Below are 16578 nucleotides of genomic sequence, written 5' to 3'. Positions count from 1 at the left end.
AGAAATGGTTAAGTTGTGGCTTGGAGGAATATATGGGGGAAATTATTTGGTTTATTATTATTGGTAAATATAATTAATTGATTTGTAAGAAATTGGATTGCATGGAAATAATTGGAATATTCATGTTCATATTGATTAATATACAAAAAAGATAGTTATATAACTAATTGATCTATATTAAAATGTTGAATTTGTATTAAACAACTGTATTACATAATTAACCAATGTGAGGATGGATATAAAAATAGATGACAATGGGAAGGGGTATAATATAGAAGAGAAGAGAACAATTGAATTTGATTAAGATTAGAGATGAGGATGAAGGGTAATATTGGTTTTTTAAAAAAAAAATAGATGAGGAATAAATATGGCAAAAAGGAAATATAAAAATTGTAAATTTAATTGAAATTACTAAACACTGTTTAAATTTGTGAACCGGCCAAATACTCTGTTCAAAGAAAATACATTGTATGTTTGTATGTGTGTTTCTAACTATTGTTATTTATTCATATTTGTTCTTTTTTATTCTTTAAAGTTTAACAATTCATTCTTTATCTTAATATCTTTATATTTGTTTGGGGTTGGCTTTCTTCCCATTCATCTTTTTTATTGTACAGCAATCTTTCTCCTCAAACCTACCACCTCTCTCTTTTCTTTCCTTCTTACTTTCTCTTCCTCCTCCTCTTCTTCTCCTCCCTACTTCCTCTTCCTTTCTCCTTCTCCTCCTCTTTTCCTCCCTCTCTTACCTTCACTCCTACTCTAATTTCCCTTCCCTTCCTTCATCCCTCTCTATTGCTGTATCCTTTTATGCATATGGACTACTCAGAGGGCTGAAAAAGTTATTTCTGACTGGTTCTCGCACTTTTGATCAGTCCTCGAACTTACGACTGTCCTCACATTTTACGTTTTTGCCCTATCTTGTCACCATGGTGAAGAGAAGCAGTTGTGAAATGAGTGACATGGTTGTTAAGAGTGCTACAATGGGCATAAATGATGACCAGTCATAAGTCATCATGAGGACGGGTTTTGGAACCCTGAGAGGTGGTTTGCAAAAAACCGACGACTTTGGGGGTTTTTAGATAAATCTTTAAGTTCTATTTTAAGGGGTTCTGGGAGGGATTGTGGGAATGGATCTGGGGGGATCCATAAATCCACTGAAAGGGGTAATGGGTCTGATAATCATGGTGGGGAGGATGGGGACAGAAATCTGACAAGGATGAAGGGGGATGAAGCGATGGGCATTAGTATAGTAAGTGGGAGGGGCAGATATGACGGCTGCAGGGGGTCATATTATGTTTCGGGAGTGCGCACTCGTTGTTTATGAATGATTGCCCACTCCGACCCCCAAAGCACTGCTCGTTTCCCGGGTTGTTCAGAGTCTCAGACCCTGGGTCTACGGCTGATGTTATGTAATGCCAGGTCAGTGGTAAATAAAGCCCCCCTCATTCATGATCTTATTTCAGAGGGGGGTGCTGACCTGGCAGGGATTACGGAGACCTGGTTAGGCCAGGAGGGAGGAGTTCCCCTTGTGGAAATGTGCCCGCCAGGTTTCCGTGCATTCCATCAGCCAAGGACTCAGGGAAGGGGTGGGGGAGTGGCAGCAATCATTAGAGAAAGTCTTTGCCCGAGGGAGGCCACTGTTCCTCAGATAGCCAGATGTGAGTCCCTCCTTGTGAAGTGGGGTCGGGGGATTCAGATGGGCCTACTGATTGCGTACCTGGCTACCTGCCACGTAACAGTGGTCCTGCCTGAGCTGCTCGACATTATAGCCGGGGTGGTGGTGGAAACCCCCAGACTTATTGTTATGGGGGATTTTAACCTGCCATCTGCTGGTGAGATGTCAGAGACAGCTTGGGAGTTCATGGCTTCCATGACGGCCATGGACCTGACCCAGGTAGTTCAAGGCCCCACCCACTTGGGGAATCACACTCTGGACTTGATTTTTGTCTCTGATCAGTGGCTGAATGATCTAAGAATAGGGGATATAGACATCAAGCCCTTGTCATGGTCTGATCATTCTCTCCTTCACATGGACTTTCAAGTCACTTCCACCCACCGCAGGGAGACGGAACCAACCAAATGGTTCCGTCCCAGGCGCCTGATGGACCCCGAAAGGTTCCTGATGGAGCTTGGGCCATTTCCTGAGACTCTGGCTCACAACTCGACTGAGGACCTGGTGGTCGCCTGGGACAGGGCGGCTACTGGGGCCTTGGACCGCGTTGTGCCTTTGCAGCCTCTGACCCGATGCCGATCTCGTCTAGCTCCTTGGTTTTCCGAGGAGCTGAGAGAGATGAAGGATCGGAAAAGACGCCTGGAGAGCGATTGGAGGACAAGCTGATCTGAATCTGACCGAACACAGGTGAGATCTTATATTAAGACCTACCTAGTGGCGATAAGAGCGGCGAAGTCTAGCTACTTCTCCGCTCTTATTGCATCTGCAGAGAACCGCCCAGCTGCGCTGTTTAGGGTGACCCGCTCTCTACTTCAGGTGGGGGTACGGGAAGATCCCTTAAAGGGTTGAGCTGAGGATTTTGTACAATTCCTGCATGATAAAGTCACTCAGATTCGGGAAGGCCTGGACTCTGATTGGGTAGATCCAGGGGAGGAGACGGGGGCAGGTCTTGAGAGCGTTATCTGGGAAGAGTTTGACTCTGTGGCTCCTGAGGACGTGGACAGGATTCTGGGCAAGCTTAACGCTGCCACATGTTTATTGGACCCGTGTCCCTCCTGGTTGGTACTGGCCTTCCTGGAGGTTACACTATAAATGCTTCTCTGAGTGAGGGTGTCTTTCCCGCCGCCTTGAAAGAGGCGGTTGTGAAGCCCCTCCTCAAGAAGCCTTCCCTGGACCCGGCTATATTATCAAATTATCGTCCAGTCTCCAATCTTCGCTTTGTTGTGAAGGTTGTTGAGAGTGTGGTGGCGCGACAACTACCCCGATACCTGGATGAAGTTGTCTATCTGGATCCGTTCCAGTTGGGCTTCAGGTCACGATACAGCACGGAAACGGCATTGGTCGCATTGGTGGATGATCTCTGGAGGGCTCGGGACAAAGGTTGCTCCTCTATCCTGGTCCTATTAGATCTCTCAGCGGCCTTTGATACCATCGACCATGGTATCTTACTGCACCGGCTGGAGGGGTTAGGAATAGGGGGCACCGTGCTTCGGTGGTTCTCCTCCTTCCTCTCTGACCGTTCGCAGTTTGTGTTGGCAGGGGGGCAGAGGTCGACCTCGAGGCACCTTATTTGTGGGGTGCCGCAAGGGTCAGTCCTCTTACCCCTTCTGTTCAACATTTATGTAAAACCACTAGGCGAGATCATCCGTGGTTTTGGGATGAGTGTTCATCAGTATGCTGATGACACACAGCTATACATCTCCACCCCAGACCACCCCAATGATGCCCTTGCTGTGATGTCCCGTTGCCTGGAGGCCATGCGGATCTGGATGGGGAGAAACAAGCTCAGACTCAACCCCTCCAAGACCGAGTAGCTGTGGCTTCCGGCATCCCGGTATAGTCAGCTGGTACCATCACTGACAATAGGGGATGAGATCTTACTCCCCACAGAGAGGGCCCGCAACTTGGGTGTCCTCCTGGATTCACGGTTATCTTTAGAAGATCATTTGACGGCCGTGGCCAGGGGTGCCTTTTATCAGGTTCACCTGATCCGCCAGTTGCGTCCCTTTCTGGATCGGGACGCCTTGCGCACGGTCACTCATGCCCTAGTTACCTCCCATATGGACTACTGTAATGCTCTCTACATGGGGCTCCCCTTGAAAAGCACCCGGAGGCTCCAACTGGTCCAGAACGTAGCCGCGTGGGTGATTATGGGCGCAGCTCGTTACGCCCATGTAACACCTCTCCTACGTGAGTTGCACTGGCTCCCGGTGGTCTTCCGGGTGCGATTCAAAGTGTTAGTTATCACCTTTAAAGCGCTCCATGGCTTAGGACCTGGGTACCTACGGGACTGTCTTTTGCCACCAATAGCCTCCCACCGACCAGTTCGTTCTCACAGGGAGGGACTACTCAGGGTACCGTCAGTCAAATTATGTCGACTGGCGACTCCCAGGGGGAGGGCCTTCTCTGTGGGGGCTCCAACCCTTTAGAATGAACTGCCCCCGGAGATACGGAATATCCCTGATCTCCGTGCTTTCTGCCGTGCCCTCAAGACCCTGATGTTCCAACAGGCGGGGCTAAACATACGAACATGTGAATGATTTTTTAAATGTTATCTAATTCTGGGTTTTATTTAATTGACCAAACTAAGTAATAATTTTAATTAGCAATTTTATGATGTTTGTGTGTCTATATTTTTCTTGACTGTACACCGCCTTGAGTCCTACGGGAGAAAGGCAGTATAGAAATATAATAAATAAATAAATAAATAAATAAATAAATAAATAAATAAATAAATAAATAAGTGCGAAGACAGGTCAAAAGTGTGAGGACCTGTCAGAAATCACTTTTTTCAGCCCTCTTGGTAGTCCTTTTGTGCACATGGACTACTCAGAGGGCTGAAAAAGTTATTTATGACTGGTCCTCTCACTTTTGACCAGTCCTCGAACTTACGACTGTCCTCACATTTTACGTTTTTGCCCTATCTTATCACCATAATGAAGAGAAGCAGTTGTGAAATGAGTGACACGGTTGTTAACAATGCCGCAACGGGCATAAATGTGAGGATGGTCATAAGTGCGAGGACAGGTCAAAAGTGTGAGGACCTGTCAGAATTTTTTTTTTTATTTTTATTTTTTATTTTACTTTAGATTTATATACCGCCCTTCTCCCTAGGGACTCAGGGCGGTGTACAGCCAAGTAAAAACACATAAATACATAATACATAATACATAGATTAAGAACAGATTAAAAGGAAATATCTCAATTTGGCCCAAAATTTAAAAAGACAAACGAATTTAAAATCATTTAAAATCATTTAAAAGGATTTGTTAGGCCAGCCCGGCTTGTTGAAAAAGGAAAGTTTTAAGGGAACGGCGGAAGGCATGAAGGTCTTGGATTCTCCTTACCTCTGGGGCCAGTTGATTCCAGAGGGTGGGAGCCACCACAGAGAAGGCCCTCCCCCTGGGGGTCACCAGCCTGCATTGCTTGGCTAATGGCACCCCGAGGAGGCCCTCTCTGTGGGAGCGCACGGGTCAATGGGAGGTCGTCGGTGGCAGAAGGCGGTCTTGAAGATAACTAGGTCCTATGCCATGGAGCGCTTTAAAGGTGGTAACCAACACCTTGAAGCACACCCGGAAGACCACTGGGAGCCAGTGCAGCTCGCGCAGGAGCGGTGTTATGCGGGAGCGCCATGCAGCTCCCGTAATTACCCGTGCGGCCGCATTCTGGACCAGTTGGAGCCTCCGGGTGCTCCTCAAGGGGAGCTCCATGTAGAGAGCGTTGCAGTAGTCCAGGCGAGAGGTGACGAGGGCATGAGTGACTGTGCACACGGAATCCCGATCAAGAAAGGGGCGCAACTGGCGAATCAGGCGAACCTGACAAAAGGTCCCCCTGGCAACAGCCGTCAGATGTTCCTCCAAGGACAGCTGTGTATCCAGGAGGACACCCAGATTGCGCGCCCTCTCCACAGGGGCCAAAGTCTCGCCCCCGATAGGCAGCGATGGAGTCAGCTGACTATATCGGGATGCCGGGAACCACAGCCACTCGGTCTTGGAAGGGTTGAGTTTGAGCCTGTTCCTCCCCATCCAGATCCGTACAGCCTCCAGGCACTGGGCCATCACTTCAAGGGCATCGCTGGGGTGGCCTGGGGTGGAGATGTACAGCTGGGTGTCATCACCGTACTGGTGGTATCTCACCCCAAAGCCACAGATGATCTCGCCCAGTGGCTTCACATAAATGTTGAACAGAAGGGGCGAGAGGACCGACCCTTGCAGCACTCCACAGATGAGAGGCCTCGAGGTCGACTTCTGCCCCTGTGTCAACACAAACTGCGACCGGTCGGAGAGAAAGGAGGAGAACCACCGTAACACAGTGCCTCCCATCCTCAACTCTTCCAGCCGGTGCAGCATGATACCATGGTCGATGGTATCAAAAGCTGCTGAGAGATCTAATAGGACCAGAACAGAGGAGCAACCCCTGTCCCGAGCCCTCCAGAGAAAAATGACTTTTTTCAGCCCTCTGAGTAGTCCCTATGCATATAGCCACGCCTACCCGGTCACATGACCAGCTAGCCACACCCACCCAGTCACATGACCACCAAGCCACACCCCCAACTAAGCCACGCCCACAGAACTGGTAGTTAAAAAAATTGAATCCCACCACTGCTTATAATACTAGACAACACAGTATCAATAGTAGAGACCTTCAAATTTCTAGGTTCTACCATATCTCAAGATCTAAAATGGACACCTAACATCAAAAAAACACAACAAAGAATGTTCTTTCTGCACCGACTCAGAAAGCTCAAACTGCCCAAGCAGCTGCTGATACAGTTCTACAGAGGAATTATTGAGTCTGTCATCTGCACCTCTAAAACTGCTTCGGTTCTGCAACCCAACAAGACAAACACAGACTTCAGAGGATAAGTAGAACTGCAGAAAAAACAATTACTACCAACCTGCCTTCCATTGAGGACCTGTATACTGCACGAGTCAAAAAGAGGGTTGTGAAAATATTTACAGATCCCTCACATCCTGGACATAAACTGTTTCAACTCCTACCCTCAAAACGATGCTGTAGAGCACTGCACACCGAACAACTAGACACAAGAACAGTTTTTCCCTGAACTCCATCACTCTGCTAAACAAATAATTCCCTCCACACTGTCAAACTAGTTACTAAGTCTGCATTACTATTAATCTTCTCATCGTTCCTATCACCCATCTCCTCCCACTTATGACTGGATGACTGTAACCTTGTTGCTAGTATCCTTACAATTTATATTGACTGTTTCCTAATATGATTTGATTGCTTATTTGTACCCTATGACTATCATTAAGTGTTGAATCTTATGATTCTTGATGAATGTATCTTTTCTTTTATGTATACTGAGAGCATATGCACCAAGACAAATTCCTTGTGTGTCCAATCACAGTTGGCCAATAAAGAATTCTATTCTAATTCGGATCCTCATACAACCATTGTAACATTTGGGCTTAAAGAGGTATTGATTAAAACTTATTTCAGAAGAGGATACCTTCCCCTGTCTAATGTTGATGCTCTTGTTGAATCTAGAATCAAATATTTTATTAATATAATTTATTTATGGTTCAAGACCCCTTTTGATGTTATGTCAGTTATGTTCACTTTGGCTCAGTTAACCAATTTATGAAATTCAGTTCTCTGTGTTTGCACAACCCACTACACCATAAACTAATCATACACAAGCTGAATTTATATAATGGGGTAGACTAAAATATGGGCGGTTGGCTTGTGGTTCAGTGCCTCATGTAAACAAACACTATTGTTAAGTGAGATATAAATTAATTAACTGCAATCAAACTACCAGCATTTTATAGGGGCATCATAGAATCATGGGAGGGGAAGAGGTCATTTGTGCCATCCATCGAACTCCCCACTTCATATATGAATCTGAATTAAAGTATCTCAGATGTGGCATCTCTACTTGAACTCAATTTGTGTTTCTAGTTTTTGGTTCAATGTGCAATCCAATAAACTCGGGTTAGGTAGATCACAGGTTAGCTATAATAATCATGTGTTTGAACATACACAACCATAGTCTTTGTGCAGTTTATCTTTCTAGGTAACTTTGTCCACCTTTCAAGTGTTGTTTGTAACTTCATATACTGTTGAAAAGGCTGAAAAGAAAAAAAATAGGTAAAAATTGCTAAAATTTTAAAAATAGAAACTAAGTTAGAATTCATTGTAAATCCAGTAAATGTACTGCAAAAAAAATAATGCACTTGTTGGAAGGAAAAAGAAGCCTTTCCCTTTAAGGATTGTTGGAAGGCAGAGCTTTCCCTTCTTAAATTCAAAACTCCCGGCTAGGAAATTACTTCAAAATGATTGGAGGTCAGCTGCTTGAGAGCAGAATTAGTTTATTGTTTATAGGAAGGCAGGCAAGAAACAAATATAAGCACAACGTTCCGAGGCTAGCCTATTTGAACTGTAAGAGTAACCCTTTTTTATATCCTAAAACGTTTTTTGATTTTCTATGTGATCCTTTAAAGTCTTTTGAAATTCTTTTGATTTGGCGTGTGAATTGTATGTGTGATTGTTTTATGGTGTTGAAATCCTGTTTTTGTTTGTGATTGGGTTCTTCCGTCCTGGATCTGGCAAATAAATAATTGTTTTATAGTCTACTCTCTGTTTTTCCCAGCCCTTTGTAGTTGTTCGTTCCCTATAATTATTCAGCTTGCTATTTCTATGTTTTTCTCCTTTTCTCATGTGTTTAAATTACTTTGGTTTGATTTCTTTTCCTTTTTGGGTGTTTGTTTTTCTTTCCTGTGTCCCATATCTGTTTGGATGTTACAGGCTCTTGTAATTTTGTCCTTCCTTTGTTGTGGAAAATAGGGTGGCTTCAGCTTCTTAATGGCCCATTGATAAAGGTGGGGGCTGAAACTCTGACTGAGTTTCTGCTTATTTCTTTTAGGGGAATTTCCCTGCTCTTTTAATATTGAATTTCTCATATCTTCCAACACACTATAATAAATCAATGTAGTTTTAAAATCAGGAGCAAAACTCAACACTTCAAATGTTTGGCTTCCATTGCTTTTCTTTTGCTCCACCCCGCTTATAGTAATTTTACCCTCTTTCCACCAGCAGCCGGAAGTGCGGCCTGGATATGATTCAATTGCTGTTTTCCCAATGTGCTGCGCAGGTAGGAGGTGCTGACTAAAATCTATGCCGGGTAAGGGGACGCTTGCTCTGTTGTGGTACCGCTGGCAGGATGTGCGAGGTTCAGTGGTAATCCGCTCGCACTTGGGTTTAGAGAACACATCTGGGGGAAGGGGAGAAAGAGTTCGAGCGCCGGAAGGGCGGATGGGGTTTTAGTGACTGCCCGCTGCCAGCTTTTCCTGTGCCGTAAAACCCATGGAGAGAAAAAAATCTGATAGGCGACGAATGGATTTGTGTGAGTCGCTTGGTGAAAAACATCTGTGTTTCTAAGGCACGATTCGGGGCGTGTACAGAGAGGTATGTTGGCATGACATACTGACACAGAAATGAGCAAGCCAAGTTCTAACCTAGCGTCTGGCAGAACTCAATTTGTGCATCTAGTTTTTGGTTCAATGTGTAATCCAATAAACGGGTTAAGCTATGACAATCACGTGTATGAACATACACAACCGTAGCCTTTGTTTTCTTAAGTACCATGGCGATTTTGCACGTTCTTTATGCCTTGTAAATATTGTTTTTTTGATAGCTTGACTAGGTGGGTCAGGGACTAAGACACTGAGTTTATCAATTAGAAAGGTGGGCAGTTCCAGAGGTTCGAATCCCTAGTACAGGTCTCCTGCGTGAGCAGGGGGTTGGATTAGATGACCTCCAAGGTCCCATCCAACTCTGGGATGGTTACTGTTAGGCTTTCCTGAAATAAGGTATTAATATTTCACTTCCTTGCTCCTTGAATCATCTTGTGCCTTCAGTCAAGCTTCCTCCAACTTATCTATATTGCAGATTTTGAAATAAATATGATTGTGAACAGGTTTTCTTTTTGAAAGAACTCTTCTTCCTGGTAGATTTAATTTTACATGGCATCATTTTAAAAAGCATTATGTTGTATAAGTACTTTAGTTTAACTTAAATATGTAATGTTATGAAGTTAAAATATGTAATGTTATGAAGTTAAACGTTATTTTTATGACTTCAGTGGGACATGTGAACTTAGATGGACACTAACCTGCTGGCAGATTTTAAATTCTTTCAATTTAATAGTGTTTACTACTTCTTAAAATAATTTTCTATCTGATTACAAATAGGAAAATTGGTGTCTTTCTGTTGATGCAATGATATCCGTTGCAAAGGTCTTTTCTATTTAATTTTGATAACATACAAATAACATTAGGCCAGTAATAAGTAACCTGATAATATATAAATGCTATTGTACAGTTAATAATGTATTTGCATTTTGAGAGAGTCTCCTTAAGACCCAAAGATCACCTACTAAATAGCTTTGTGTAAATCTGAACTTTACGTACAATCCTCATTTTTTTTTCTTGCTTATGTCTTGCTGAAGAAAATGCAAGAATTTTGAGAGAATTGTTTCTTATAAACTAGTAAACATTGCGGTTTGGGCAGTTTGGAATACATGATTTTGATGTTTTGGCATCGTTAATATCTTTTTCCTGGTTATACTAGAGGATATAAAATCTGTTTGAAGTGCCAACATGCCTTTTGAAATTTCTTCTCATGCCTACATTTATAACAATAATAACTTGAACAAGTTTTCATTTTTTAAAAATTCTTTTTCCTCAGATGTTTCTCCCTCTCCTAAATGGTTATCATTTGACTAGCAAAATGTGCTACTCTTAATTCTGAAAAAATAAGAACTGCAGTAGACCAACTAAATACAACGGATTAAATAATCCTTGAGTTTACTCAAAATGATATTGAGTTGAGTATGGATGCAAATGTTGTCTTGGAATATTGGTTATTGAGGACAGCTCCAACTAAAGTAGCAGGATTATATGGTAGGTGTTCCTAATTTATTATTTTGAAAAGTACTTACTTACTGTTGACAATATGCAACTTTGCAATATGCAATATTAATCTGCAGTTGAAAACTGTCAGATAAAACACTGTTTAGTTGTAATTCCTACATAAGTGGTTCTGAGTTTTATTTTTTTTTAATGGGGCTTATTCTAAAGCAAAGGCAAAAAACATTGCAATACGTCACAACACAGCCCATGATGTGAGCGGGTTTGACATCTCTGTTCTAAAGAGTCTGGATGTAGCTTCTGTTTTCTCTCACTGTTAACCAAGCTCCCTTGGGTTTGGGGGTCTGAAATACAAAACCTTTAGGGAAGTCACGGATTTCTCACTTGCAGATGGTTTATAGGTAGTCCTTGTTTAACAACTCTTATTGAGATCGGAATGTACATCCCTAAGCAAAACAGTTGTTTGGTGAAACATCATGTTATTACACTGCTTAGCAGCAACATTTCCAATACTCCTGATTGCAATTGTTAGGTGAGGACCTCATGTTAATCCTGTCATTCCATGATGACCTCTTCTTCAACTCTCCCCAACCACTACCTCCCCCACTTCTGCCTTTTTGGCTGCATTGCCTGCTGACCTTTGCCATCTTCCTCCTGCTATTGATGAGGTGCACCTGGCTGAGGTAGCTGCTAGTCCTTGGGAGACATTGTAAAAGACCAGCAGCTGCTTTGATCAGGCATACCTCTTCAGTAGCAGGAAGAAAAAGATGGCAAAGTCAGTTGGGACAGCTTGGTAGTTGATGATGGCAGGGTACAGGGTGGCCAAAAGGTCAAAGGTAAGGGGAGACAGGCCGAGTGGAGAAGATTGATGTGCACACTGCAGCCATAAATGCGGGTGGACTGCCAAACACACAAATTTAGATCATGAGACCACGAGTCAGTCATGAGTCAGTTACAAATGCTATATTTTCAGCAGCCAGTTATTACTATCATTTATTCAGCACTCTTGTAACTTCAAATGGTTGCTGAATGAATGGCTGTTAAGTGAAGACTAACATAGCACTTTTGTCTATCTGTTCAGAAAGCGGGGGTGTGGATGGGACGACAGTCATTGATAGCAAACTTTCAGTTTAAAAGACACCATAGAGAATGAAAAAAGATTAATTAACAAATTTAGACATAATTTCTTAAGGTTTCATATTGTAACTTATTAGCAGGGTATAGTTTAAAGAGAGAACAAAAGGATAATGGTTTATCTGCAGGGCTGATGAAATGGCTTATCACCTTACTGCTGATGCTTTTTCTGATATAGTTAGTATTTAATCATTATTTTTGTAGCAATCTTTTTAGATAATGGAATTGGAATTGTTGATAATAGTGGAACTGTTTTCATAGTACAGATGTAAAGCTGAAGTAGAGAGATTAAAACTTACACAAAGGCACCAACTAGTTCATCGCTGAATGGATATTTGTACCATGGATTTCCAATTCATGATTATATTGCTATCGTATACAATTATAGTTTGGAAAGTTACTAGATTTTTGTTCTTATATTGCCTGTATTCTCAGCAGTCATTTTACAGGGTTTCAATAATAATGCTCTAAATTATATAACACATTCCAAATTAATACTGTAGTTTATAAAAAATAAACAATTTTGACACAAGTTTTTTGATAAAAAATTTCAGGAAACAAATGGAAAAATTAGACAAAATAGTCTCCCCCGAAGACCAAGCATGCTGTGAAGATGTTTTGCAAAACAACTTACCTTGAAGATACTGTGACTTCACACTTACTACCTTCTACTGACATATTTAGCCTGCTCAGAAATGGTTTTTGCATTTTCTAGAAAAAATGTGTCCCAAAAATTGAGTTTATTGTTGCTAGTTTTTGGTTTTATCTGGGGCATAATGTTACTGCGCTACACCTTTCAGCATCCAAGACAACAGAGCAGTGCTGAATTGCGTGAACAAATTCTTGATTTAAGTAAAAGATACGTTAGAGCCCTAGCAGAAGAAAACAAGAATGTAATAAATGGTGATAATGGAGTTGCAATGGCGGGATATGGTAAGCCTACATAATCTCTGTAAATTCATCCTCACTTTAGTTTTTCAAACTATATAAAGCAATATTATGTAAAAGTAGCATAAGAAGTTTTTATATTTATAAAATGGTACTAATGTTTGCTACATATTCAATATTCTACTGAAGTTGAACATACTGTATAATAGTTTTCATTTGTAAGAAATATTAGACTGTTCTTAATATTAAAGAGCTGATATATTGGCATTGGATATGGTATATCTAGAAACATTTTGCTTTGAATAATGTAGGTTTTTGTCTAATACTAGAAATGTAAAATTTCCAGAACTTTTGAAACAATGGAGGATTTGAAGAAATTCAAATATGATTTTTTTTTTACTGATTACATATAAAGAATGACTTGTCTATTGTGTATGAAGGTTTACAGAGGTATATTAGATAAATAAATTGCTTATTTAGACAACTAAATTTATATGGTATATTTAGTGTTTTTGCTACAAATGGAAGTTTAGAGCAGTGATGGATAACCTTTTTGCCATCGCGTGCCAAAAGTGAGGGGAGCACGCGGGGTGTGTGTATGTGTGTCACACGCATGTGTGCCCACATCCATAATTCTATTTGCCCCCACCATGCTCCCCCTGTTTTTGGCACGTGATGGCACGGCAGGCTTGGTAGACCCATTTTTCGCTCTCCCCAGGCTCCAGAGCCTTTCTAGGAGCCTGGGGAGGGCAAAAACAGCCTTCCCCACCCTTCCTAGAGGCCCTCCAGAGGCTGGAAACAGTGTGTTTCCTGACTTCTGGTGGGCCCAGAAGGCCCGAAAATCAACTGGCCAGCATACACATGTGTGCCAGAGCTGAGCTTGTGTGCCCACCAATATGGCTCCACGTGCCACCTGTGGCACCTGTGCCATAGGTACGCCATCATGGGTTTAGAGTGTTGTGCTTTAAGGAATACATCATTTATTTAATCTGTTTAAGAAAAGCAAAAAAAAAAAAAATTAAAACTGAAAATAGAACAAACAGTACATTTAAAAAGTTTGCATATGTTGTATTTTTTCCATTACATTAAACAGATACAGAAAAAGTTATACCCAGAAAAACAATGAGAAAACAACTATTTTCTCACATGAGATTTTGCCTGTGCAGTGTCACTTTCTGAATATACTTTTTTTCCCTTCTAGCTGATCTGAAAAGAACAATTGCAGTTCTTCTAGACGACATCTTGCAACGCTTGGTCAAACTGGAAAACAAGGTTGATTATATGGTTGTAAATGGTTCAGCAACAAATATTACAAATGGGAACTTAATGCCATCAACTACAAGCAAACGAGTAAATGCAGCACACAATATAAGATAATAGTCAAAATACTTTGCACAGGTGGAACAGCTTTAGATCTAATTCTTCTTCAGGAGAGAAGCAAACAGTTGGCTAAAGGCAATCTATATTCAGTTACAGCAGAAAAAAATGAACATATAGAGGCCCAATTTCTTTATCTAAAAATCTTTGTGTTAAGAAAGTTGCATCATTGTACTGTAACTTTACTGTACTGTACTACCAAGGTGTATTGGTAATAAAACTATTGTAGGAAGGTAAGTAGGTAACACACACACACACACACACAAGATCAAAGATCAAGCTAACCAGAAAATTCCCTCAAAACAAAAAAAAAAAAAGATCTAACAATAGGAATGATAGAATTGAAAAAGAAATGATAGAATTGATGGAATGAATTGCAAAAAACAATTGCAAACAACAACAAGCAACAGGCCAACTAGCAGAAATTTCTATATGAAAACCAAATCTTAGAGCAATCAGAAACCAAACAAAGAAAACGTTTTCATCTGAGGTTGCCATTTGATAGTAACAAGGAATTTTGCTTTTTGCCTCATGGAGATGTTGCTCTTACAAACTGAGCAGCTGCCTTGCCTTTTGGCAGCTTCCCGCTCACGAATGGTACAAAGTTGGGATCCCACAACTCTAACACGAGCTCTAAATTGGGGGCACTTCTTTCGGCAACTTCACAGCCGTCTTCGGGCTCAACCAACCCTCCGGGAAGCTTTGAAGCAACAGCTGAAAAAAAGAGGTTTAGTCAGGTTAAGTCACTTGAAGCGCTGCCCAGAGCTTCTGGGTTTGGCACTGCTGGAAAATCCAGCATTATCTTCTACAACCCGCCATAGCCTTTTCTGCAGCTTCTTGATCCCCGCAACTGGTGGAGCAGAGCCCTTCATCAATCTACTGGCAAGACGTAGAGCTGCCTATCAACTTCTTGGTCTCTTGGAATCTCCTACAAAAGGAGCAGCTGGTATTGAACAATGGGAAGGACTGCCAGTGAGAGTCCAGGCTCAGATGCTGCTTTCACAGCTACAAGGTGACAGAGATGGTGATGGGAACCAAGGTCGATCTTCCTCGGCCTTATTAGACTGTTTGCCCTGCGGTTCCATGCTGTACAGAGTTGTGGCTGCGGCATTGATGGAGCCTGGTTGGGAAATGGAGGCCAAGGTGTTGCTCGTCCCTTGGTTGCTGTTCGGAGACCCAGCTCGTCTCTTGTCCTTCTGCCGCTTTTTGCCTCCCCGATGTTTGGCTTCACTTTGTGCCCATTACTCTGAATTACTTGCTTCCTATTTGAGTTTCCTATCAGCCTGGGGAAACTGCCTCAGTTATAATCCTCTGCATGGGAAATGGCAAACTAGTGGTCTAAAAGAAAATGAAGTACCTTGGGAGGAGATGCAGGACCGTGTCAGTTGCCTTTACCAAGAGCCAGAGCCTCTGGGCAGTGCAGTCCAGACTTGGCTAAGACAGCTCAAGGCACAGGATGGAAACTTTGAAGTCCGAGGTCTGAGCATTTGGACTGATCTTTTGCTGGATATGGAGATGCCTCATTTTGAAAGGAAACTTGATTCACGCTAATTAAAGATGTTGAGTAGAAAAGTGTAGGTATTATACAAATCAAGTAGAAAATTCTATAATAGTTACAGAAAAGGTATAGATTTAATATCTAAATAAATTTAAATAGGAAATTGGCTTGATCTTATGAACTGGTTTACTAATCCATAGTGAAGAAGGAATGCCTTTAAAGTGAGTGGTGTTAAGTATAGATAGGTTAAATATTTAAAATTAGTAGGCAGTTTTTTGTTCCAATTGAAATTTGTTCCATTTCAAAGATGGTGGTCCAAAGAGTGTCTTTTTGCACTGTGAAATAGCTTGAGAAAGAATGTTTTAAAAATAGTTACACTTGAGAAAATCTAAAGTAGCAATGTGCCAAAGTGTAATCTTGCTACAGAACTAGAACAGTTGATTAAAAAATAGTAATGTATATAGCTATTCCAGAAACATTTAATACATGTATTTAGTAATTGAAGATATAACCTGTGATGGACTCACATTAATTGGATGTTGAACACTATTAGCTTCTTATTCATTGCTTTCCTATTCAATATATTTTACAGCCGATGATACATGGGGCATACTGTATCTCAAGTTATTCCTGAAATAAAAACGAGGAGTGGGTTGAACTTTGTTTATGGGAAGTGAGGCATTTTGATGTTTACTGAAAATCTATGCTAAAGCAGTACAGTCTGTTATGCACACAATTCTTGTGAAACAGTAATAATTGGGTTTATAACCAGGATCTTTTCAAATGAACTTGAAATGGGAACAGAGAGGTCAGCATTGCCTTATATTCATGTTAGCCTTATAGTGGAGAATTGTGGTGAAGGTGCTCTATAGTACAGTCTATGTTCTGCATCATAAATTATAAAATGAAGTGCCAGTTTGGGTTTTGCACCTATATAGAATGATTTGTAAAAAGATTGTTCTGCTATTTTTGCTTAGAATATGTTATGTGGTTTAAAAAAATATTTAGAAAAAGAACAAGATTTGTGGTTCTAGATAATACAGTTTCAAATTATTTCCTTTTCACATGACTGTAATATCTGGAAAGGTTAAATAAAATATATGTCCATACTA

The 16578-nt window shown here is 41.5% G+C and overlaps 2 protein-coding genes across 6 annotated transcripts in view; both read left to right on the top strand.

Annotated features, from left to right (window-relative positions):
* CCDC126 (coiled-coil domain containing 126) overlaps nucleotides 1–16578 on the top strand; it is a 21966-nt gene extending 5388 nt beyond the window's left edge. Inside the window, exons 1-5 of one of the 5 annotated variants that reach the window (XM_034401932.3) lie at nucleotides 7907–8080; nucleotides 8735–8792; nucleotides 10388–10602; nucleotides 12258–12636; nucleotides 13793–16578. In XM_034401932.3, the coding sequence (XP_034257823.1) occupies nucleotides 12399–12636; nucleotides 13793–13968 (414 nt within the window). In that variant the 5' untranslated portion in view covers nucleotides 7907–8080; nucleotides 8735–8792; nucleotides 10388–10602; nucleotides 12258–12398 and the 3' untranslated portion in view covers nucleotides 13969–16578. Of the gene's footprint in view, nucleotides 1–7906; nucleotides 8081–8734; nucleotides 9107–10387; nucleotides 10603–12257; nucleotides 12637–13792 lie in introns of those variants that run through there. The other 4 variants (XM_034401930.3, XM_034401935.3, XM_034401929.2 and 1 more) reach the window with 4 other exon arrangements.
* On the top strand, nucleotides 14500–16578 carry FANCF (FA complementation group F). Its single transcript, XM_034401925.2, has one exon. It carries the CDS (start codon nucleotides 14500–14502, stop codon nucleotides 15517–15519), a length of 1020 nt encoding a protein of 339 aa, XP_034257816.2. The 3' UTR covers nucleotides 15520–16578.

The sequence above is a fragment of the Pantherophis guttatus genome, chromosome 4 (assembly GCF_059756535.1).
Source record: "Pantherophis guttatus breed Tessera chromosome 4, ASM5975653v1, whole genome shotgun sequence".
Lineage (NCBI taxonomy): Eukaryota > Metazoa > Chordata > Lepidosauria > Squamata > Colubridae > Pantherophis > Pantherophis guttatus.
The sequence above is the reverse complement of the archived record's forward strand: the minus strand, read 5'-3'. Positions and strand labels throughout refer to the sequence as shown.

What these genes read in the sequence shown, in the direction of transcription:
- FANCF (XM_034401925.2), top strand. Translation starts at nt 14,500, where the DNA reads ATGGAGATGTTGCTCTTACAAACTGAGCAGCTGCCTTGCCTTTTGGCA.